Source organism: Mobula hypostoma, chromosome X1, assembly GCF_963921235.1.
Source record: "Mobula hypostoma chromosome X1, sMobHyp1.1, whole genome shotgun sequence".
NCBI classification, from domain to species: domain Eukaryota; kingdom Metazoa; phylum Chordata; class Chondrichthyes; order Myliobatiformes; family Myliobatidae; genus Mobula; species Mobula hypostoma.
The window spans coordinates 66,224,773-66,248,944 of record NC_086128.1 but is presented as its reverse complement, the minus strand read 5'-3'; the positions used below and the strand labels follow the sequence as shown (position 1 = coordinate 66,248,944).

The following is a 24,172-nucleotide window of genomic DNA, read 5'->3' as shown; positions in this document are numbered from 1 at the left end:
AAACTTTTCCATTTTGATAACCCCTAAAACCCTCACTAATTTTTATAGATGCACCGTAGAAAGCATTCTTCTAGGGTGCATCACAACCTGGTATGGAAGTTGTCCTGTCCAAGACCGGAAGAAGCTGCAGAAGATCGTGAACACGGCGCGGCACATCACACAAACCAATCTTTCATCCATGGACTCACTTTACACCGCACGCTGTCGGAGCAGTGCTGCCAGGATAATCAAGGACACGACCCACCCAGCCAACAGACTTTTCGTCCCTCTTCCCTCCGGGAGAAGGCTCAGGAGCTTGAAGACTCGTACGGCCAGATTTGGGAACTGTGATAAGACTGCTGAACAGATCCTGACCCGGATCTGGGCCGTACCCTCCAAATATCCGGACCTGCCTCTCGGTTTTTTTGCACTACCTTACTTCCCATTTTTCTATTTTCTATTTACGATTTATAATTTAAATTTTTAATATTTACTATCTATTTGTACTGCAGGGAGCGGGATGCGCAGAATCAAATATCGCTGTGATGATTGTACGTTCTAGTATCAATTGATTGGCGGCCATAAAGTATAGAGTATAAACCCTTCATATGCTATCAGCGATGCCTTATTGTCTCGCACAGCTGACTCATCCAGTTGTATCCCAGATCCTATTTTTTGTAGCTCTGTGCATAGTTGATGCTGAATGTCTTCACGCGTTTCGTCAATACGACGAGCTATAGAGTTATTACTGAGAGGAATTGATTTTCAAATACTGGCATCCATTTTGAGAACAGTGGTGAGCACTTCTGAAGCAGCAGACATTATTAATCTTTCACCCATTGTATGAGATTTTCCACACTTTGCTATCGTTTTGGGAATGTTATAAGAAGCAATGAGATCTGATGGGAACGGTTTAAAACCCTACTCCAGGTGTGACGCAGGATTAGAATTGAAGACTTCACCGCCGTCAGACTCATAGAATCGCACAGTACGTATTTATCCATCGTTAACGAGGATAAATCAAAACAGGACATTAACACAAACCAGGAATGCCAGTCGGATGTTGACGACGGCAGCGAGTTGACACAGGCGGTGTCACGCAAAGGACGAAGATGAAGATGATCACAACAGCGAAGATTACGTTGACAAGGATTCAGATTGGAATCTGACCTGATGACCCCGATGATGTACCTACCCTCCCTCCTTGTCACCGCTCCAATGGAGAGTGCCGATTTACCATGGGGATTGAAACATCAAGTCCTAGTACCTCGACTGAGCGTTAGTCGGGATGGAGCTGGTTTTTGGCAAGCTACCTTTATACTGTTCCAGTTAGCGCGATTGACCAACCACGCAAGGTCTCATAATCCCCAAAGAAGGCTCTGGACCGCACGTATGAAGCCGAGGACGCTCTGAGCACGTCAAGAGGAATCCTCGGGGTCGGCAGGTTCACTGACTGGCTCTATTTCACTGTTTGGTTCCGGCCAGCACTCTATCGTTGTGTGACCTGTTTCCCGTAGGGCTGCAGAGGAAGTTGAGAGGGTGTGCTTGAAGTCCCAACTGTTAAACTGCATGAACTCGTCCCGTGCCGCGAGGTAAGGGGAGCGGGTGGCCACCCTGGTTGCTAACTTATGCATCTCCAATAACGTCTGTTTGGTTGGCGAGTTTCGGACACGTTGCGACGACGAGTGCTCGCTGCCTGCAGAGCTGTGGTTCTTCCTCAGTTCGTCCCACCTCTTATTTTTGGAAATGCACCCTCTACGAACAGTTACTCAGGTCTTGTACCTCAAGTTAGGATACCACTTACTGCCCCTCCCTCTCCCCCCACAAGAATCTTGATCACCCCCGACGAATTCCATTTCCCCTGAAGACCCCTGAGGACACGTAACCGCCTCCGCTGGGAATCACTGATTTAAGGTGAGAGGGATTATTTTCAAAGGAGATGTGAGAGGCACCCGCCTTGTAAAGAACTAGAAGGAGATGATGGCAAGACACTTCTGTTAGTAAAAAGTTTGCCAAGAGTGTCATGGTCGAAGACTATGATCGCACATGTCCTACCACACAGCACATAATACAACATATATGGCACCGTATACAGCCCGGAGATTAATTTTCTTGCAGACATACTCAAAAACTCCAATACCATTATACAGATTCCATGAAAGACCGCACCAAAGGCACTTACAACCAGTGTACAAATACAACAAGAATGAAATAATAACGAAAAATAAATAAGCAATAAATATTGAGAACATGAGATGAAGAGTCCTTGAAAGTGAATCCATAGGTTGTGGGAACATTTCAGTGATGGGGTGAGTGAAGTTGAGCGATGTTATCTCATCTGGTTAAAGAGCCTAAGGGTTGAAGGGTAATAACTGTTCCTGAACCTGGTGGTGTGGGACCTGAGGCTCCTGTAGCTCCTTACTGATGGTTGAGGGGTAATAATTGTTCCTGAAACTGGTGGTGTGAGTCCTGAGGCTCCTGTGCCTCCTTCCTGATGGTTGAGGGGTAATAACTGTTCCTGAACATAGTGGTGTGGGTCCTGAGACTCCTGTACCTCCTTCCTGATTGTTGATGGGTAATAACAGTTCCTGAACCTGGTGGTGTGGGTCCTGAGACTCCTGTACCTCCTTACTGATGGCTGAGGGGTAATAACTGTTCCTGAACCTGGTCGTGTGGGTCCTGAGGCTCCTGTATCTTCTTCCGGATGGTTGAGGGGTAATAACTGTTCCTGGATCTGGTGGTGTGGGTCCTGAGGTTCCTGTACCTCCTTCCTCATGGTTGAGGGGTAATAACTGTTCCTGAACCTGGTGTTGCGGGACCTGAGGCTCCTGCACCTCCTTCCCACAGGCAGCAGCGAGAAGAGAGCATGTCCTGGATGGTGGGAGTGTACCTAATAAATTGGCTATTGAGTGCATGGCACCACATACAACCCTGAGATGCATTTCCTTGCAGGCATTCACAACAGAACAATGAAGTACAAAGAAACAATGAAAAACGATACACAAAGACAAACAATCATCGTACAAAAGAAGACAAACTGCAAAAAAAACCAATTAATACAATAATAACACTCCCATGATCGGAGCAGACTAGGTGTTGACAGTGAAGCACCGAACGCCTGGCTCAGAGTTGGAGACCTCTGCCCAGAAACAGGAGAGTTCCTTCTGGCAATACAGGAGCAAGGTGGTTAACACAAGAAATTTTCAAAAATACCTAATAAAAGACCAACAAACTCAAGATGAGAAATCCAGAAAATGCCATGAGAAACCAGAAACAATCCAACAGGATCCTGTAGCGGTTTAACTCAATCTGATTACTTACAATCAAGTGGCAAACATTGCTCACCAAAAACTTGCTTTAAAATGCAAACTCACAAAAGATATTATGTCTTGTTCAGTGACTCTTCGTAACCTCATGGACCATAGGGTCCATGGGGTTTTCGTCGCAAGATACAGAAATTGCCAGGCCTTTCTTCTGCACAGATTCTGCTGCTGCCCAGGTTAGGACCCGGCTGGGTTTGAACTCAGGACCATCTACCTCAGAGTCCAGTGCTGATGCCACTACACCACCAGCCAGCCCAAGAGGAACCACACATTACTATAAGTACAAGCCTGATCTAGTTTTGAAGTCAGAGTCCCATAAATTATATTATGACTAATCTGTTATTACAGATCGGATGATGCATAATAACCATCCGGATATAATAATACAGGATAAACAAGCAAGAACAACTTATTTAACAGGTACAGCCATTCCAAACACACATAAATTACAGAAACCAGTAAGTGAAAAACACTAGAAATATGCTGAATCAAAAGAGGAAATTGAAAGACTATGGAACATGAACAGGGTAGACATTGCCCTAATAATAATATCTACAACTGGTATCACCCCAAAATCACTACGCAGTAGAATTAAGCAATCAGGCCAACACAGCAATATCTATGTGAATCTTTAGAAAGCCACAATACTAAACACTACCAGAATAGTCTGAAAGTTCCTAGCAATTGAGAAATGAACGTGCTTGGCCATGCAACTACCTCAGGCTTGACCAGCTCCAGGAGGGAGGGAGGGAGGGAGGGAGAGAGAGAGAGAGAGAGAGAGAGAGAGAGAGAGAGAGAGAGAGAGAGAAATAAATAAATAATTTCGAGAACATAAGTTTTAGAGTCCATGTGGATATATTATAATCATCCCCTCCCCGAACAAGAAGGCACAGTAACATCTCCACTTCTTAAGGAAATTGATGCAAGCGAGACTCCCTCCCCCGCCTCCATTCCCCCCACATCTTAAACTTAATTTTACAACTGCACCATTGAGAGTGTCCTGACAAGTTGCATCTCCGTCTGGTCTGGGAGCAGCCGAGCATCGGGCCGGAAGTCCCAACAAAGGACTGTGAGAACGGCCGAGAGGATCATCGGGGTCTCCCTACCATCCATCTGGGACATTTATCAGGAGCGCTGCGTACACAGGGCCCTTAGTATTCTCAAGGATCCCACCCATCCATCCAGCATCATCTTTGACTTTCTACCATCAGGCAGGAGACTCAGATGCATAAAGACAGGAACAGTCAGGATGGGAAACAGCTTCTTCCCTCAGGCTATCAGGCTTCTGAACTTTCAGCCACATCCCATAAGACCATAAGACAAAGGAGCAGAAGTCGGCCATTCGGCCCATTGAGTCTGCTCCACCATTTTATCATGAGCTGATCCATTCTCCCATTTAGTCCCACTCCCCCGCCTTCTCACCATAACCTTTGATGCCCTGGCTATTCAGATACCTATCAATCTCTGCCTTAAATACACCCAATGATTTGGCCTCCACTGCTGCCTGTGGCAACAAATTCCACAGATTCACCACCCTCTGGCTAAAAAAATTTCTTCGCATCTCTGTTCTGAATGGGTGCGCTTCAATCCTTAAGTCATGCCCTCTCGTACTGGACCCCTCCCCCCCCCACCACGGGAAACAACTTTGCCACATCCACTCTGTCCATGTCTTTCAACATTCAAAATGTTTCTATGAGGTCCCCCCTCATTCCTCTCATTCCCGGAAATCATTCTATTGAATCTTCTCTGAACCCTCTCCAACATCAGCACACCCTTTCTTAAATAAGGAGCCCAAAACTGCCCACAGTACTCCAAGTGAGGTCTCACCAGCACCTTATAGAGCCTCAACATCACATCCCTGCTCCTATACTCTATTCCTCTAGAAATGATTGCCAACATTGCATTCGCCTTCTTCACCACCGACTCGGCCTGGAGGTTAACCTTAAGGGTATCCTGCACGAGGACTCCCAAGTCCCATTGCATCTCAGAACTTTGAATTCTCTCCCCATTTAAATAATAGTCTGCCCGTTTATTTCTTCTGCCAAAGTGCATAACCATACACTTTCCAACATTGTATTTCATTTGCCACTTCTTTGCCCATTCTCCCAATCTATCCAAGTCTCTCTGCAGACCCTCTGTTTCCTCAGCACTACCGGCCCCTCCACCTATCTTTGTATCATCAGCAAACTTAGCCACAAAGCCATCTATTCCATAATCTAAATCGTTGATGTACAATGTAAAAAGAAGCGGCCCCGACACTGACCCCTGTGGAACACCACTGGTAACCGGCAGCCAACCAGAATAGGATCCCTTTATTCCCACTCTCTGTTTCCTGCCAATCAGCCAACGCTCTATCCACGTATGTAACTTTCCCGTAATTCCATGGGCTCTTATCTTGTTAAGTAGCCTCATGTGTGGCACCTTGTCAAAGGCCTTCTGAAAATCCAAATATACAACATCCACTGCATCTCCCTTGTCTAGCCTGCTTGTAATTTCCTCAAAAAATTGCAATAGGTTTGTCAGACAGGATTTTCCTTTAAGGAAACCATGCTGAGTTCTGACTATCTTGTCATATGCCTCCAGGTACTCTGTAACTTCATCCTTGACAATCGACTCTAACAACTTCCCAACCACCGATGTCAAGCTAACTGGTCTATAATTTCCTTTTTGCTTCCTTGCCCCCTTTTTAAATAGCAGAATAACATTTGCAATCTTCCAGTCCTCCGGAACCATGCCAGAATCTATTGACTTTTGAAAGGTCATCGCTAATGCCTCCGCAATCTCCACAGCTACTTCCTTCAGAACAGGAGGGTGCATTCCATCTGGTCCAGGAGATTTATCGACCTTTAGCCTATTCAGCTTCCTGAGTACTTTCTCTGTCGTAATTGTGACTGCGCACACTTCTCTTCCCTGCCACCCTTGAGTGTCCGGTATACTGCTGATGTCTTCCTCAGTGAAGACTGATGCAAAATACTCGTTCAATTCCTCTACCATCTCCTTATCTCCCATTACAATTTCTCCAGCATCATTTTCTATCGGTCCTATATCTACTCTCACCTGTCTTTTACTCTTTATATACTTGAAAAAGCTTTTAATATCCTCTTTGATATTATTTGCTAGCATCCTTTCATAGTTCATCTTTTCCCTCTTAATGACCTTCTTAGTTTCCTTTTGTAAGGTTTTAAAAACTTCCCAATCCTCTGTCTTCCCACTAATTTTTGCTTCCTCGTTTGCCCTCTCCTTTGCTTTAACTTTGGCTTTGACTTCTCTTGTCCGCCACGGTTCATCCTTTTCCCATTCGAAAATTTCTTTTTTTTTTGAATATATCTGTCTTAGACCTTCCTCACTTCTCACATAAACTCCAGCCACTGCTGCTCTACCGTCCTTCCTGCTAGTGTCCCTTTCCAGTCAACTTTGGCCAGTTCCTCTCTCATGCCAGTGTAATTTCCTTTACTCCACTGAAATACTGACACATCAGATTTCGGCTTCTCGTTTTCTAATTTCACAGTGATATGATCATTGCCTCCTATGGGTTCCTTCACCTCAATCTCTCCAATCACCTCCGGTTCATTACACAATACCCAATCCAGTACAGCCGATCCCCTAGTGGGCTCAACAACAAGCTGTTCTAAAAAGCCATCTCGCAGACATTCTACAAATTCTCTCTCTTGATATCCAGTGCCGACCAGATTTTCCCAATCCACTCGCATGTTAAAATCCCCCACAATTATCAGAACACTGCCCTTCTGACAAGCCTTTTCTATTTCCAGTTGTAATTTGTAGTCCACATCCCTGCAGCTGTTAGGAGGCCTATAAATAACTGCCATCAGGGTCCTTTTACCCCTGCGATTTCTTAGCTCAATCCATAAAGATTCTGCACCTTCCGATCCTATGTCACCTCTTTTTAATGATTTAATATCATTTCTTACCAATAAAGACACGCCTCCCCCTCTGCCTACCTTCCTATCCTTCTGATACACTGAGTATCCTTGGAAGTTCAGCTCCCAGAGACGTGCATCCTTTAGCCACGTCTCAGTGATGGCCACAATATCATACCTGCCAATCTGTAGCTGTACGACAAGATCATCCACCTTATTCCTTATGCTGTGTGCATTTAAGTACAACACCTTAAGACCAGTATTTGGTACATTTCGTTTTGATTGCACTGCGACTCATCCCAATGGCTGCAAATTTGCCCCATCACCTGCCTGTACTTCCTGACATTTTTACTGTTCACTATCTTAGATTTATTTGTTTTCCCCCTCCTTCACTCTATCATTCCAGTTCCCATCCCCCTGCCAAATTAGTTTAAACCCTCCCTAACAGCTCTATTAAACTTTCCCGCCAGGATATTGGTCCCCTTCGGGTTCAGGTGTAACCCGTCCTTTTTGAACAGGTCGTACTTCCCTCAGAAAAGATCCCAATGATCTAAGAATCTGAAGCCCTGCCCCCTACACCAGTCTCTCAGCCATGCATTCATCTGCCTGATCCGACTACTCTTGCCCTCGCTAGCACGTGGCACAGGTAGCAATCCCGAGATTACTACCCTGGAGGTCCTGCTTCTCAGCTTCCTTCCTAACTCCTGGAATTCTTTCTTCAGGATCTCCTCCCTTTTCCTATCTATGTCATTGGTACCAACATGTACCAAGACAACTGGCTGCTCGCCCTCTCCCTTCAGAATATTCTGGGCCCCATCCGAGACATCCCGTACCCTGGCACCTGGGAGGCAACACACCATGCGGGTATCTCTGTCAGGCTCACAGAATCTCCTGTCTGTTCCCCGTTCAAAAGTATCACTGATTAATCTGTTCTGTACCTTACAATATTTAGTTTATGGACTTTAGTTTGTTGTTTATGTGTGATCCATCTTATTTTCATCCTTATTTTCTTAAGTTAGTGTGTGTTATGTGCTTTATGCCCTGGTCCAGAGAAACGTTGTCTCCTTTGACATGTATATAGTTAATAAACTTGACTTGACTTGATACAGTACCTTCACATTCATTTTCTTGCAGATATTTACAGGAAAATAAAGAAGTACAATAGAATTATACTACAATAGAAGATTGACTCTTAGACTGGCATATAGATAAAAGAAATACAAGACTATGAGATATCGGAGCAGAATTAGGCCACCTGGAAGTGTCTGCAAGACCACAAACTTCCTGACACCATATCCCATCTGCCACTTCTCTGCCCATTCTCCCAATCCATCTAACTCCTTCTGCAGACTCCGGGCCTCCATAGCACTACCTGTCCCTCCATTGTCCGCAAGGCTTGGCCACAAGGCCATCGATCCTGTCATCCAAGCCAATGACAGGAAACATGAAAAGGTTTGGTCCCAACACCGCCAGTCCCCGGCAGCCAACCAGAGAGGGCCCCCTTTATTCCCACTCGCTACCTCCTGCCTGTCAGCCCATCCATGCTAGTAACTCCCCTGTAATACCACGGGCTCTTATCTTGTTCAAGTAGCCTCAGGTGCAGCACCTTGTCAAAGGCCTTCTGAAAATCCAAGTAAACAACATCTACTGACTCTCGTTTAACTATACTGCCTGTTATTTGAAGGGTGATGTGAGAGGGAAGGGTTAGTCTGATCTTAGAGAAGGTTAAAATATCGGCGCATCATGTACTGAAGGACCTGTCACGCGCTGTACTGTTCCGTCTTAAAGATACTGATACGGGTCACACTGAGAGAGCAACACACACAAAACTATCAAGCTTCAAATGCCCTGGTGCCCACATTTCCCAGGATCTCACCTGGTCTCTGAACTCCTCCATCCTGATCAAAAAGGGGCAACAGCGCCTTTATTTCCTGCGGAGCGTCAAGGAAGCTCACCTCTGTCCCAGGATACTGACGGACTTTTACCACTGTACCATTGAGAGCATACTCACCAACTGCATCTCAGCGTGGTATGGAAATCGTCCCGTATCGGACCGCAAAGCACTCCAGCGTGTGGTGAGAACTGCCCAGCGGATTATCGGCACCCATTTGCCCACCATTGAGAACATCTACCATAAACGCTGCCTGGGCAGGGTGAAAAGCATTATCAAGGATGCATCTCACCCTAACCATGGACTTTTTACTCTCCTCCCATCCGGTAGGTGCTACAGGAGCCTCCGCTCCCGCACCAGCAGGCTCAGGAAGAGCTTCTTCCCTGAGGCTGTGACCCTGCTGAACCTCTCATCACAGCGCTAAGCAGTATTGCACCCATATTGTACTGTCTCAGTGCTTTTATATTTGTGTGTTGTAGCACTTACTTCTTATTCACAGTTATTTTGTAAATGACACTATTCTTTGCATTTCTGGTCAGATGCTAACTGTATTTCATTGGCTTTGTATCTGTACTCAGCACAATGACAATAAAGCTGAATCTAATCTAATCTAATCTAAAACGCTGGAGGATCTCAGCAGGCCAGGCAGTATCTGTGGAAAAGAGTAAACAGTCGACATTTCCGGTCGAGACTCATCTTCAGGACTGGGGAAGCCAGAGTAGGAAGGTGGGGAGTGGGGAGGGGAAGACTAAGTCCAAGGTGGTAGGTGATAGGTGGAACGAAGAGGGGGGAGGGGTGAAGTAAAGAGCTGGGAATTTGATTGGTGAAAGAGATAAAGGGCTGGAGAAGGGGGAATCTGATTGGAGAGGCCATGGAAGGAAGGTAAGGGGGAGGAGCACCAGAGGGAGGTGATGGGCAGGTGAGGAGATCAGGTGAGAGAGGGAAATGGGAATGGAGAATGGTGAAGAGGTGGGTGGGCCGTTACCGGAAGTTTGAGAAGTCAATGTTCATGCCATCAGGTTGGAGGCTACCCAGACGGAATATAAGGTGTTGCTCCTCCAACCTGAGTGTGGCCTCATCGCGACAGTAGAGGAGGCCATGGACTGACATGTTGGAATGGGAATGGGAAGTGGAATGGGAATGGTTGGCCACCGGGAAATCTCGCTTTTTGTGGAGGACAGAGCGTAGATGCTCGGCGAAGCCGTCTCCCAATCTACTGATCGATTCGGATTTGGAGGTTCCAAAAGGACACGAACACAATTCTGCAAATCAGCGATGCAACCATGTACACAATCGTCTTCTATCGAGCAAACTGAAATCATCAGACCCCTGGGTATAAACGCAAGAGATTCTGCAGATGCAGGAATCCTTGAACAACACACACACACACACACACACACACACACACACACACACACACACACACACGCGCTCACACAAACATGGAGGAGCTTGGCAAGTCAGGCAGCATCTACGGAAATGAATAAACAGTCGACATTTCAGACCTGCCTCAAGACTGGAAAGTAAGGTGGGTGTGGGGGGAGGGGGAGGATGACAAGCTGACAGGTGACAGGTGAGACCAGGTGAGGGGGAAGGTGGGTGGGTAGGGAAGGGAGGAGGAGGACAAGCTGCCAGGTGACCGGTGAGACCAGGTGAGGGGGAAGGTGGGTGGGTAAGGAAAGGAGGAGGATGACAAGCTGACAGGTGACAGGTGAGACCAGGTGAGGGGGAAGGTGGGTGGGTGGGGGAAGGGAGGAGGAGGACAAGCTGCCAGGTGACCGGTGAGACCAGGTGAGGGGGAAGGTGGGTGGGTGGGGGAAGGGAGGAGGAGGACAAGCTGACAGGTGACAGGTGAGACCAGGTGAGGGGGAAGTTGGGTGGGTGGGGGAGGGGGGAGGACAAGCTGACAGGTGACAGGTGAGACCAGGTGAGGGGGAAGGTGGGTGTGTGGGGGAGGGGTGGTGTACAAGCTGACAGGTGACAGGTGAGACCAGGTGAGGGGGAAGTTGGGTGGGTGGGGGAAGGGAGGAGAAGGACAAGCTGGCAGATTACAGGTGAGGGGGAAGTTGGGTGGGTGGGGGAAGGGAGGAGAAGGACAAGCTGACAGATGACAGGTGAGACCAGGTGAGGGGGAAGTTGGATGGGTGGGGGAAGGAAGGAGGAGGACAAGCTGACAGGTGAGGGGTAAAGTAAGAAGCTGGGAGCTGATCGGTGTAAGATGTAAAGAGTTGAAGTAGATGGGATCTGATCAGAGAGGAGATTGGACCATGGGAGAACGAAAAACAGGAGGGGAACCGGGGGGGGGCGGGGGGGGGAGGGGTGATGGTCAGGTGAGGAGAAACGACCATACCCCAAATGACGTAGAAGTAGAATTAGGCCATTTGGCCCATCGTGCATGCTCCACCATACCATCATGGCTGATTTACTATCCTTTTTAACTTCAATCTCCTGCCATAATCTTTGACACCCTGACTAATCCAGAACCTATCAACCTCGACTTTAACTATACCCAATAATTTGGCCTCCACAGCCGTCTGTGACACTGAATTCCACAGATTCACCACCCTCTGGCTAAAGAAATTCCTCCTCATCTCTGTTCTAAATGGACATCCCTCTATTCTGAAGCTGTGCGCTCTGGTCCTAGACTGCCCCACTATAGGAAACACCCTCTCCACATCCACTCTATCTGTGTCCTCTGGTCCTAGACTCCCCCACTATAGGAAACATCCTCTCCACATCCACTCTATCTGTGTCCTCTGGTCCTAGTCTCCCCCACTATAGGAAACATCCTCTCCACATCCACTCTATCTGTGCCCTCTGGTCCTAAACTCCCCCACTATAGGAAACACCCTCTCCACATCCACTCTATCTGTGTCCTCTGGTCCTAGACTCCCCCACTATAGGAAACATCCTCTCCATATCTACTCTATCTGTGTCCTCCGGTCCTGGACTCCCCCACTATAGGAAACATCCTCTCCACATCCACTCTATCTGTGTCCTCTGGACCTAGACTCCCCCCACTATAGGAAACATCCTCTCCACATCTACTCTATTTGTGTCCTCTGGTCCTGGACTCCCCCACTATAGGAAACATCTAAAACAAGGGGACCAAAGTCTTTTCAGGGAGGTTTGTTAGTGCTATTGGGGAGGCTTTTAACTAGATTTTCAGGGGGATGGGAACCAGAGTGCCAGAGCTGACAGTGTGGCTGGGGTGAAAATAAATGATGTTAAAAGTTCAAGCAAATCCGCTAATAGAAAGGTTGTGAGTGGTGGTAAAGATCTTCTGAGGTGTATATATTTCAATGCTAGGAGTATTGCGGGGAAGGCGGATGAGTTGAGGGCGTGTATTGACACGTGGAATAATGACATTATAGCAATTAGTGAAACTTGGCTACAGGAGGGGCAGGACTGGCAGCTTAATATTCCAGGGTTCCGATGTTTCAGATGTGATCGAGGCAGAGGAATGAAAGGTGGGGGAGTAGCATTGCTTGTTAGGGAAAATATTACAGCAGTGCTCAGGCAGGACAGATTAGAGGGCTTGTCTACTGAGTCCCTATGGGTGGAGCTGAGAAACAGGAAAGGTATGGACACATTAGTGGGATTGTATTACAGACCACCCAATAGTCAGCGAGAATTGGAGGAGCAAATCTGCAGAGAGATAGCAGGAAACATAAAGTTGTGGTGGTAGGGGATTTTAATTTTCCACATATTGATTGGGACTCCCATACTGTTAGGGGTCTAGATGGGTTAGAGTTTGTAAAATGTGTTCAGGAAAGTTTTCTAAATCAATATATAGAGGGACCAACTAGATGGGATGCAATATTGGATCTCCTGTTAGGAAACGAGTTAGGACAAGTGACAGAAGTCTGTGTAGGGGAGCACTTTGGTTCCAGTGATCATAACACCATTAGTTTCAATTTAATCGTGGACAAGGATAGATCTGGTCCTAGGTTTGAGGTTCTGAACTGGAAGAAGGCCAAATTTGAAGAAATGAGAAAGGATCTAAAAAGCGTGGATTGGGATAGGTTGTTCTCTGGCAAGGATGTGATCAGTAAGTGGGAAGCCTTCAAAGGAGGAATTTTGAGAGTGCAGAGTTTGTATGTTCCTGTCAGGATTAAAGGCAAAGTGAATAGGAATAAGGAACCTTGCTTCTCAAGGGATATCGCAACTCTGATAAAGAAGAAGAGAGAGTTGTATGACATGTATAGGAAACAGGGGGCAAATAAGGTGCTTGAGGAGTATAAGAAGTGCAAGAAAATACTTAAGAAGGAAATCAGGAGGGCTAAAAGAAGACATGAGGTTGCCTTGGCAGTCAAAGTGAAGGATAATCCAAAGAGTTTTTACAAGTATATTAAGAGTAAAAGGATTGTAAGGGATAAAATTGGTCCTCTTGAAGATCAGAGTGGTCGGCTATGTGCGGAACCAAAAGAAATGGGGGGGATCTTAAATGGGTTTTTTGCATCTGTATTTACTAAAGAAGCTGGCATGAAGTCTATGGAATTCAGGGAAACAAGTAGTGAGATCATGGAAACTGTGCAGATTGAAAAGGAGGAGGTGCTTGCTATCTTGAAGCAAATTAAAGTGGATAAATCCCCAGGACCTGGCAGGGTGTTCCCTCAGACCTTGAAGGAGACTAGTGTTGAAACTGCAGGGGCCCTGGCAGATATATTTAAAATGTTGGTGTTTACAGGTGAGGTGCTGGAGGATTGGAGAATGGCTTTTGTTGATCCGTTGTTTAAAACAGGATCAAAAAGTAATCCGGGAAATTATAGGCCAGTAAATTTGACATCGGTAATGGGTAAGTTATTGGAGGGAGTACTAAGAGACAGAATCTATAAGCATTTGGATAGTCAGGGACTTAATAGGGAGAGTCAACATGGCTTTGTGCGTGCTAGGTCATGTTTGACCAATCTATTGGAGTTTTTCGAGGAGGTTACCAGGAAAGTGGATGAAGGGAAGGCAGTGGATATTGTCTACATGGACTTCAGTAAGGCCTTTGACAAGGTCCCGCATGGGAGGTTAGTTAGGAAAATTCAGTCACTAGGTATACATGAAGAGGTGATAAATTGGATTAGACATTGGCTCAATGGAAGAAGCCAAAGAGTGGTAGTAGAGGATTGCTTCTCAGACTGGAGGCCTGTGACTAGTGGTGTGCCACAGGGATCAGTGCTGGGTCCATTGTTATTTGTCATCTATATCAATGATCTGGATGATAATGTGGTAAATTGGATCAGCAAGTTTGCTGATGATACAAAGATTGGAGGTGTAGTAGACAGTGAGGAAGGTTTTCAGAGCCTGCAGAGGGACTTGGACCAGCTGGAAAAATGGCAGATGGAGTTTAATACAGACAAGTGTGAGGTATTGCACTTTGGAAGGACAAACCAAGGTAGAACATACAGGGTAAATGGTAAGGCACTGAGGAGTGCAGTAGAACAGAGGGATCTGGGAATACAGATACAAAATTCCCTAAAAGTGGAGTCACAGGTAGATAGGGGCATAAAGAGAGCTTTTGGTACATTGGCCTTTATTAATTAAAGTATTGAGTATAAGAGCTGGAATGTTATGATGAGGTTGTATAAGGCATTGGTGAGGCCGAATCTGGAGTATTGTGTTCAGTTTTGGTCACCAAATTACAGGAAGGATATTAATAAGGTTGAAAGAGTGCAGAGAAGGTTTACAAGGATGTTGCCGGGACTTGAGAAACTCAGTTACAGAGAAGGGTTGAATTATTCCCTGGAGCGTAGAAGAATGAGGGGAGATTTGATAGAGGTATATAAAATTATGATGGGTATAGATAGAGTGAATGCAAGCAGGCTTTTTCCACTGAGGCAAGGGGAGAAAAAACCAGAGGACATGGGTTAAGGGTGAGGGGAGAAAAGTTTAAAGGGAACATTGGGGGGGCTTCTTCACACAGAGAGTGGTGGGAGTGTGGAATGAGCTGCCAGACGAGGTGGTAAATGCGGGTTCTTTTTTAACATTTAAGAATAAATTGGACAGATACATGGATGGGAGGTGTATGGAGGGATATGGTCCGTGTGCAGGTCAGTGGGACTAGGCAGAAAATGGTTCGGCACAGCCAAGAAGGGCCAAAGGGCCTGTTTCTGTGCTGTAGTTTTTCTATGGTTTCTATTCTCTCCACATCCATTCTATCTGTGTCCCCTGGTCATAGACTCCCCCCACTATAGGAAACATCCTCTCCACATCCACTCTATCTGTGTCCCCTGGTCCTAGACTCCCCCACTATAGGAAACATCCTCTCCACATCCACTCTATCTGTGTCCCCTGGTCCTAGACTCCCCCCACTATAGGAAACATCCTCTCCACATCCACTCTATCTGTGTTCTCTGGTCCTAGACTCCCCCACTATAGGAAACATCCTCTCCACATCCTCTCTATCAGTGTCCTCTGGTCCTAGACTCCCCCACTATAGGAAACATCCTCTCCACATCCACTCTATCAAGAGTTTGCATGAGGCCCCCTCCCTCATACTTCTAAGCTCCAGCGAGTACCAGCCCAGAGCCATCAAGTGTTCCTCATATGTTAACCCTTTCGTTCCCAGGATCATTTTCAAGAACCTCCTCTGGATCCCCTGCAATGCCAGTACATCATTTCTTGGATAAGGGGCCCAGAAGTTTGGGCGGTGGAGGTATAATTTGTCCATCAGTGCTGATCACCCCATCCCTGACTAAGCTGTTCCACCGTGAACACAATCTGTTATGAGTCAACATGACGCTTTCAGATCAGGTCATGCATAGCACGTACCTCCGCCACATCGCTCAGGTGTGTTTCTGGGGTACAGGGGCTAGCCACCCTTGTGCCTGTTTTGTGTTCTATCGCTGAGCAGCAGTGAACCACCTGACTGGCTTTATCAGAGTCCTCCCTGGGAGCTAGCTGACTTGATCGGCATTTCTGATCTGGCTACTGTTCACAATTGCACTTAATAAAAAAAAAGAACAGCTCACATTTCTCCAAGTGCGGGCTGACCAGTGCCTCGTAAGGCCCCAGCATTACAGCCTTGCTTTCATATTCTGGTCAATCTGCTGAATGTGTGAGAGGGGAACCGGAATTTGGGAATCAAGAAAGAGAGAAGCGGGGGGTGGGGGGAGGGAGGAGAGGTATTACTTGGAATTTAGAGAAATCGATGTTCATGCCGTAAGATTGGAGGCCACCCAGATGGAATATGAGGTGTTGCTCATTGAACACGAATTTTGCCTCTTTGTGCCAGTGGAGACAGACTTGTCAGAATGGGAATGGGAATGGGACTCCCAGGTAATGAATTCCACAACTATCCCTCCCTTTCCTCCAAGAGGACCACAACATTGAAACATACAAGGTCTACAGCACAATACAGGCCCTTCAGCCCAGAATGCTGTGCCGAACATGCCCTTACTTTAGAAATTACCTAGAGTTACCCATAGCCCTCTATTTTTCTGAGCTCCATGTACCTGTCCAGGAGACTCTTCAAAGACCCTATCGTATCCACCCCACCCCCCTCCATCACCGACGCCGGCAGCCCGTCCCACGCACTCACCACTCTCCGCCTAACCTTGTCGGGGTTTGGAGGCTTGCGTGCCTCAGGGACCTGGGGAGCCATGTTGGCTCTTGGTGGGGGTCACCCATGCCGAACGGGTCAAAGGGTAGAGGCCAGATTAGGTGTGGTCCGCTGGTCCTCCAGGTTTGGGTGGAGGGGAGACGAGGGGTGGGGGGTGGGGGGCGTGTTTGCTCAGCTCAGGAAGAACGACCCTGACCAGTCAGACAAAACTGTTACGAGAACAGTTTCTATGCCCGAGTGAGACGGGACTTGCATGACTGACCGTGAAGAGACTACTGACCTGATGAAGGAAGTCCTGAACATCGCCAGAGATGGAGGACCTTCATTGCTGCCCCAGACACTAGGGGCTGAGACTTTAACGCAACACGCACCAGGCTCCCGGCTGCAAGCAACCAGATCTCGATCTCTGTCCTCAACTCTACAGTGGAGCCCACCTCCCCAGCGTTCTTTCGACCATTATGTTCCATGTCGTATGACATCATTATTATGTGCCGTGTCGTATGGCATCATCATTATGCACCGTGGGTGATCAGGGTCTTTCCGCGGCCATGATTGTTCTTGGCAAAATTATCTACAGAAGTGGTTTGTCATCGCGTTCTTCTGGGCAGTGACTTTACAAGACAGGTGACCCCCAGCCATTATCAATACTCTGCAGAGATTCTCTGCCTGGCGTCAGTGGTCGCATCACCAGGACTTGTGATCTGCACCGGCTGCTCATACGACCATCCACCACCTGCCCCCATGGCTTCACATGACCCTGATCGGGGGGTGGAGGGGTTGCTACTCCTTGCCCAAGGCTAGCGGAGGGAACGAGTGGCCTTACTCAGAGACGCAGCTCTACCCCGCCCCCTGCTAGCGGCTCGTGCAAGGCTATCACAGCGCGGGGCACCCCGGACTCCGGAGATCGGATCCTGCGCTCCGTCTGTGAAGAGCTTGCATCCTTTCCCCCGCGCCCCGTCTGCGGCTCCTCCCGCTGTCAAGAGGCGCACCGGTGACAAGGTTTCGGCTCCAGGTCGTTTAATGCCTCTGCCGGCACGCAAGCATAAGGGAGAGTGAAATAATTGCTACTCCAGGTCCGAAGCAGCCCCAAAAAAAGCACAATATTAGTTTTTAAAAAACCACAATAAATATCAATGCACAATATACCTCATATACGTGGATTGTTTCTATATCCATAAAGTGACGCTGTGGTCAAGTCGCTGCTGTAGATTGTCCTGTGATTCGGCCGGGGTTAAATAGGTGGGTAGCTGAGAGCTGCGACTCGTTGGACCGTAAAGTCCCAATTCTGCCATGTGTCTCTGAGTAAATAACATTAACTCCTTCCCTCCCAGATCTGTAAATGGCTCCATTGAGTTTCCCCAGCCTGACCTTCCCCCTGCCCCACACACATACACACACATCGGCCAAGGCAGGATGTTGGCGTCAGTCAGAGCACAATGGCTAATTATATCATAAGGTCAACTCTTGATTGCACAGAGAGTTGTTACACAATCACAGTCACAGAAACATGGAAAACCAACAGCACATTACAGGCCCTTCGGCCCGCAATGTGGTGCCAACCGTGCAACCTACTGTAAAGACTGCCGAGAATTCCCCTAGCGCCAAGACCCCCCATTTATCTACTGGCACACAGTACACCATGGAATTTTTTGTTATGCAGCAGCAGTACAATGCATCACACAATAATTTTTTTTTAAACCGTAAATTACGGTAAGTATATATACATCAAAAAAATTTAAAACCAAATCATCATGCTGTGTTACGTGACAGCATCATTATGTGCCGTGATATATGACATCATCATTATGTGCCGTGAGGGTGATCACGGTCTTTCCGCGGCCATGATTGTTCTTGGCAAATTTTTCTAACAGAAGTGGTTTGCCATCACATTCTTCTGGGCAGTGACTTTACAAGATGGGTGACCCCCCAGCCATTATCAATACTCTTCAGAGATTGTCTGCCTGGCGTCAGTGGTCGCATCACCAGGACTTGTGATCTGCACCGGCTGCTCGTACGACCGTCCACCACCTGGTCCCACGGTTTCACCCGACCCTGATCAGGGGGACTAAGCAGGTGCTACACCTTGCCCGAGGGTGACCTGCAGGCTAGTGGAGGGAAGGGGCACCTCACACCTCCTTTGGTAGAGACGTATCTCCACTCCAACACACTTTAAATAAGTAGTTCAAAAATTGAATTGAATTGACTTTATTTCCTACATCCTTCACATACACGAGGAGTAAAAATCTTTACGTTATGTCTCCGTCTAAATGTGCAATTTATAGTAATTTATAATAAATAGTATGTACAACAGGACAGTCAATATAACATAGAAATACAGTTGTATCAGCATTAATTAATCAGTCTGATGGCCTGGTGGAAGAAGCTGTCCCAGAGCCTGTTGGTCCTGGCTTTTATGCTGCGGTACCGTTTCCCGGATGGTAGCAGCTGGAACAGTTTATGGTTGGGGTGACTCAGGTCCCCAGTGATCCTTCGGGCCCTTTTTACACATCTGTCTCTGTAAATGTCCTGAATTGTGGGAAGTTCACAACTACAGAACTACAGATGTGCTGGGCTGTCCGCACCACTCTCTGCAGAGTCCTGCAATTGAGGGAAGTACAGTTCCCATACCAGGCAGTGATGCAGCCAACAACAACAGGAATTCTGCAGATGCTGGAACTTCAAGCAACATACATTAAAGTTGCTGGTGAATGCAGCAGGCCAAGCAGCATCTATAGGAAGAGGCGCAGTCGACGTTTCAGGCCGAGACCCTTCGTCAGGACTAACTGAAGGAAGAGTGAGTAAGGGATTTGAAAGCTGGAGGGGGAGGGGGAGATGCAAAATGATAGGAGAAGACAGGAGGGGGAGGGATAGAGCCGAGAGCTGGACAGGTGATAGGCAAAAGGGGATACGAGAGGATCATGTCCCAGTGAGGTGGTGTTCATGGGTTCAATGTCCATTCAGAAATCGGACGGCAGAGGGGAAGGAGCTGTTCCTGAATTGTTGAGTGTGTGTCTTCAGGCTCCTGTACCTCCTCCCTGATGGCAGAGAGGAAGGAGCTGTTCCTGAATCGTTGAGTGTGTGTCTTCAGGCTCCTGTACCTCCTCCCTGATGGCAGAGGGGAAGAAGCTGTTCCTGAATCGCTGAGTGTGTGTCTTCAGGCTCCTGTACCTCCTCCCTGATGGTAACAATGAGAAGAGGGCATATCCTGGGTGACGGGGGTCCTTAATGACAGACACCACCTTCTTGAGGCACTGCTGTTGAAGATGTCCTCGATGCTGGGGAGTCTGGTGCCCATGATGGAGCTGAGTTTACAACTTCCTGTGGTCTTTCCTGACCCTGTGCAGTGGCCCCTCCATACCGGACAGTCCGAATGCTCTCCACGGTCCATCTGCAGAAATTAGCGAGTTGGGTTCGCTGCCATACCACTTCTCCTCAAACTCCTGGTGAAATCTACCCACTGTCGTGCCTGCTGTGTGATTGCATTGGCACGTTAGGGCCAGGAGAGATCCTCAGGGCTCTTGGCACCCAGGATCTTGAAACTGCTCACCCTTTCTACAGCTAATCCTTCGACGAGGACTGGTGTGTGTGTGTGTGTCTGTGCATGTCCTAATAATAACCAGAGATACATAGGCAGAGAGCTTTATCTGTCACTAATTCCTGCTTGGCAGGTGACAGGCAGCTATTAAAAGCTCTGGGACGAGAGGGAATAACTTTACTCGATAGGTCACAGATCCAATTCACTTCTCGGAACACCACAACTCAAGTTCTCACTATTTACTTTTTAAATCTATTATTATTACAGTTTTTCTCCTTTTTTTGGTATTTATTTATATTTACGCATTTTAGGGGCAGCTTCCTCCTCTCCTCCAGCAGATTTCTGATCGGACAACGAGCCCTCGTTCGCTCACAAAGTGCTGGAGGAGCTCAGCAGGCCAGGCAGCGTCGGAGGGAAAGGGAGCACAGCAGGCGTTTCCGGCCCAGACCCTTTGTGAGTCTGGACGAAGGGCCTCGCCTCCAAACGCCGACTCTTCCCGCCTTTCCGCAGATGCTGCCTGACCTGCTGAGTTCCTCCAGCACCTCGTGCGGCTTTCGCTTCGGATTTCCAGCGTCTGCGGATTTCCTGCTGTTTGTGACACACGATTTTCTTGCTCTCATTTTTGCACTACTGTACTTATTTAGTTTATTTTTAAAATACATTTATTACATTTATAAAATATTAGGCGATGCAATCCACTGCTGCAGCAAAACATCAAAATTAAACACAACACACACACACACACACACACACAGAAACACACACAAAGAAACACACACACAGAAACACACACACACACACACACAGACACAGAGAAACACACACACACACACACACACACACACACACACACACACACACACACACACACACACACACACACACACACACACAGAAACACACACAAAGAAACACACACACACAGAAACACACACACACACACACACACAAAGAAACACACTCACACAGAAACACACACACACACACACACACACACAAAGAAACACACTCACACAGAAACACACACACACACACACAGAAACACACACAAAGAAACACACACACAGAAACACACACAGACACACACACACACACACACACACACACACACACACACCACACACACACCCACGCACAGAGAACACATGCACACACAGACACAGATACACACACTGAAGCACACATAGACACACACACAGACATACAGACATACACACACACATACACACACACACACACAGACATACACACACACATACACACACACACACAGAAACACACACAGACACACACACACACACACACACACACACACACACCACACACACACCCACGCACAGAGAACACATGCACACACAGACACAGATACACACACTGAAGCACACATAGACACACACACAGGCATACAGACACACACACACACAGAAACACACAGACACACACAGAAAACACACACTCACACACACACACACACACACACACACACACACACAAAGAAACACACTCACACAGAAACACACACAGATACACACAGACAAACAGACACAGAGAAACACACACACACACACACACACACACACACCACACACACACAAACACACACAAAGAAACACACTCACACAGAAACACACACACAGAAACACACACACACACACACAGACACACACACATACACACACAGACAAACAGACACAGAGAAACACACACACACACACACACACACACACACACACACACACACACACACACACACATACACACAGAAACACACACAAAGAAACACACACACACACACACACACACACACACACAAAGAAACACACTCACACACACACACACACACACACACACAAAGAAACACACTCACACAGAAACACACACACACACACACACACAGAAACACACACACACACACACACACACACACAGAAACACACACAAAGAAACACACACAGACACACACACACACACACACACACCACACACACACACACACACACACACCACACACACACACACACACACAGAAACACACACAAAGAAACACACTCACACAGAAACACACACAGATACACACAGACAGACACAGAGAAACACACACAGACACAGACACACACACACACACCCACGCACAGAGAACACATGCACACACAGACACAGATACACACACTGAAGCACACATAGACACACACACAGGCATACAGACACACACACACACAGAAACACACAGACACACAGAGAAACACACACAGACACAGACACACACAGACACAGACACACACACACACCCCCACGCACAGAGAACACATGCACACACAGACACAGATACACACACTGAAGCACACACAGACACACACACCCACGCACAGACACAGACACACAGAAACACATGCACACACAGACAGATACACACACAGAAGCACACATAGACACACACACAGGCATACAGACACACGCACACACAGAAACACACAGACACACACAGAAAACACACACTGACTGACACACACACACAAGCACGACGCTGGAGGAACTCAGCAGGTCAGGCAGCAACTTCGACGTACGCCAGCGATTTTAAACCTGATTCCGAGTTCCTTCTACAGACTGCAATTGCTCCTAATTCCAACGCCACAGCCGTCTCCGGTGTCAGCCCCACCAGCCCCTCTTCCCCACCCGCCGGCAGCGGGAGCAATTGCCCTGAGACGCCCGACAGACCTTCCCGGCCTACGGGGGCGCGATCAGCAGCCTCGCCCGCTCGACCCAGAGAGCGGCAGAGGCCACCATCTCTTCCTGAGGTCGGGAACCCCAAAACAGGCGAGCAGAATCAGGCCATTCAGCCCATCGAGTCACGGCTGATTTATTATCCCTCTCAACCCCCATTCTCCTGCCTGCTCTCCGTAACCTTTGCCGTGAACTTAATCACTCTCCGTTTTAAGCAGATAAAGATTACTCTCTTCCCAACTTGCCCACGGTGCGGCTCTCCCTCGCTACAGATGGGCGCTCCCTCCTGCAGTGCTCCCCACACCACCACCACCCCCAGCCCGGTACGGGGATGATCTCCCATGGGGTTTGGTTGGTGGGTGGGGGATGTCTTTGAAGAGCATCGGAATTGCGGCGACGGTAACCGGACTTGTTGACCTTCAGAGGCTCCGCAATGGACGGTCCGCGCCGGGCCGGTGTCCGGTGTCGGGTGTCTGGAGACGGGAACGCACAGCTGCGGCCGGGGGTCGGGGTGGGACAGACACACACACACATCGCCCCACCCTCGGTAACGGACCCTGCCCCGGTCACCGTCCCCCGAACTTTTGGCACTCACCATTTTGTCGCTGCCCCGCACCGAAACGCTGCCGGTGCCGCCGCTGGCCGCGGGCTGCAGATCCGGGAGAGCGTCGCGGCGCTGGAGGGGGGTGGAGCGGTAAAGGGACAGCCGTGTCGCTCCCCATCCCTCCCCACCCCTCACCTCCCGGAGCCCCACCCCTCACCTTCTCGTGACACCTACCCCACCCCACCTCCCCGAGTCCCCACCCCGCGCATCAGCGAGACCGCCAAAACTCACCTCACCGGTATCTCACACCTAATCTCCCCTACACCACCACCCCTCACCTCACTGGGACCCCACACCCCACCTCCCCGAGTCTCCACCCCTCACCTTCTCGTGACACTTACTCCACCCCACCCCACCTCCCCGAGTCCCCACCCCATACCTCAGCGAGCCCACGACCCCGCACATCAGCGAGAGCCCCACAACTCACCTCACCGGTATCTCACACCTAATCTCCCCTACACCCCCACCCCTCACCTCACTGGGACCCCACACCCCACCTCCCCGAGTCCCCACCCCTCACCTTCTCGTGACACTTACCCCACCCCACCCCACCTCCCCGAGTCCCCACCCCACACCTCAGCAAGCCCACGACCCCGCACATCAGCGAGACCCCCACAACTCTCCTCACTGGTATCTCACACCTAATCTCCCCTACACCACCACCCCTCACCTCACTGGGACCCCACACC

General features: G+C 48.3%; 1 protein-coding gene across 1 annotated transcript in view; it reads right to left on the bottom strand.

The window, feature by feature from the left end:
- Positions 1 to 23,584, bottom strand: part of LOC134340651 (cytosolic 5'-nucleotidase 3-like) — an 83,663-nt gene extending 60,079 nt beyond the window's left edge. The window contains exon 1 of the mRNA XM_063038106.1: positions 23,475 to 23,584. Within this exon, the coding sequence (XP_062894176.1) occupies positions 23,475 to 23,477 (3 nt within the window). The 5' untranslated portion in view covers positions 23,478 to 23,584. The remainder of the gene's footprint in view (positions 1 to 23,474) is intronic.
- Between the last annotated feature and the right edge of the window lie 588 nt (positions 23,585 to 24,172).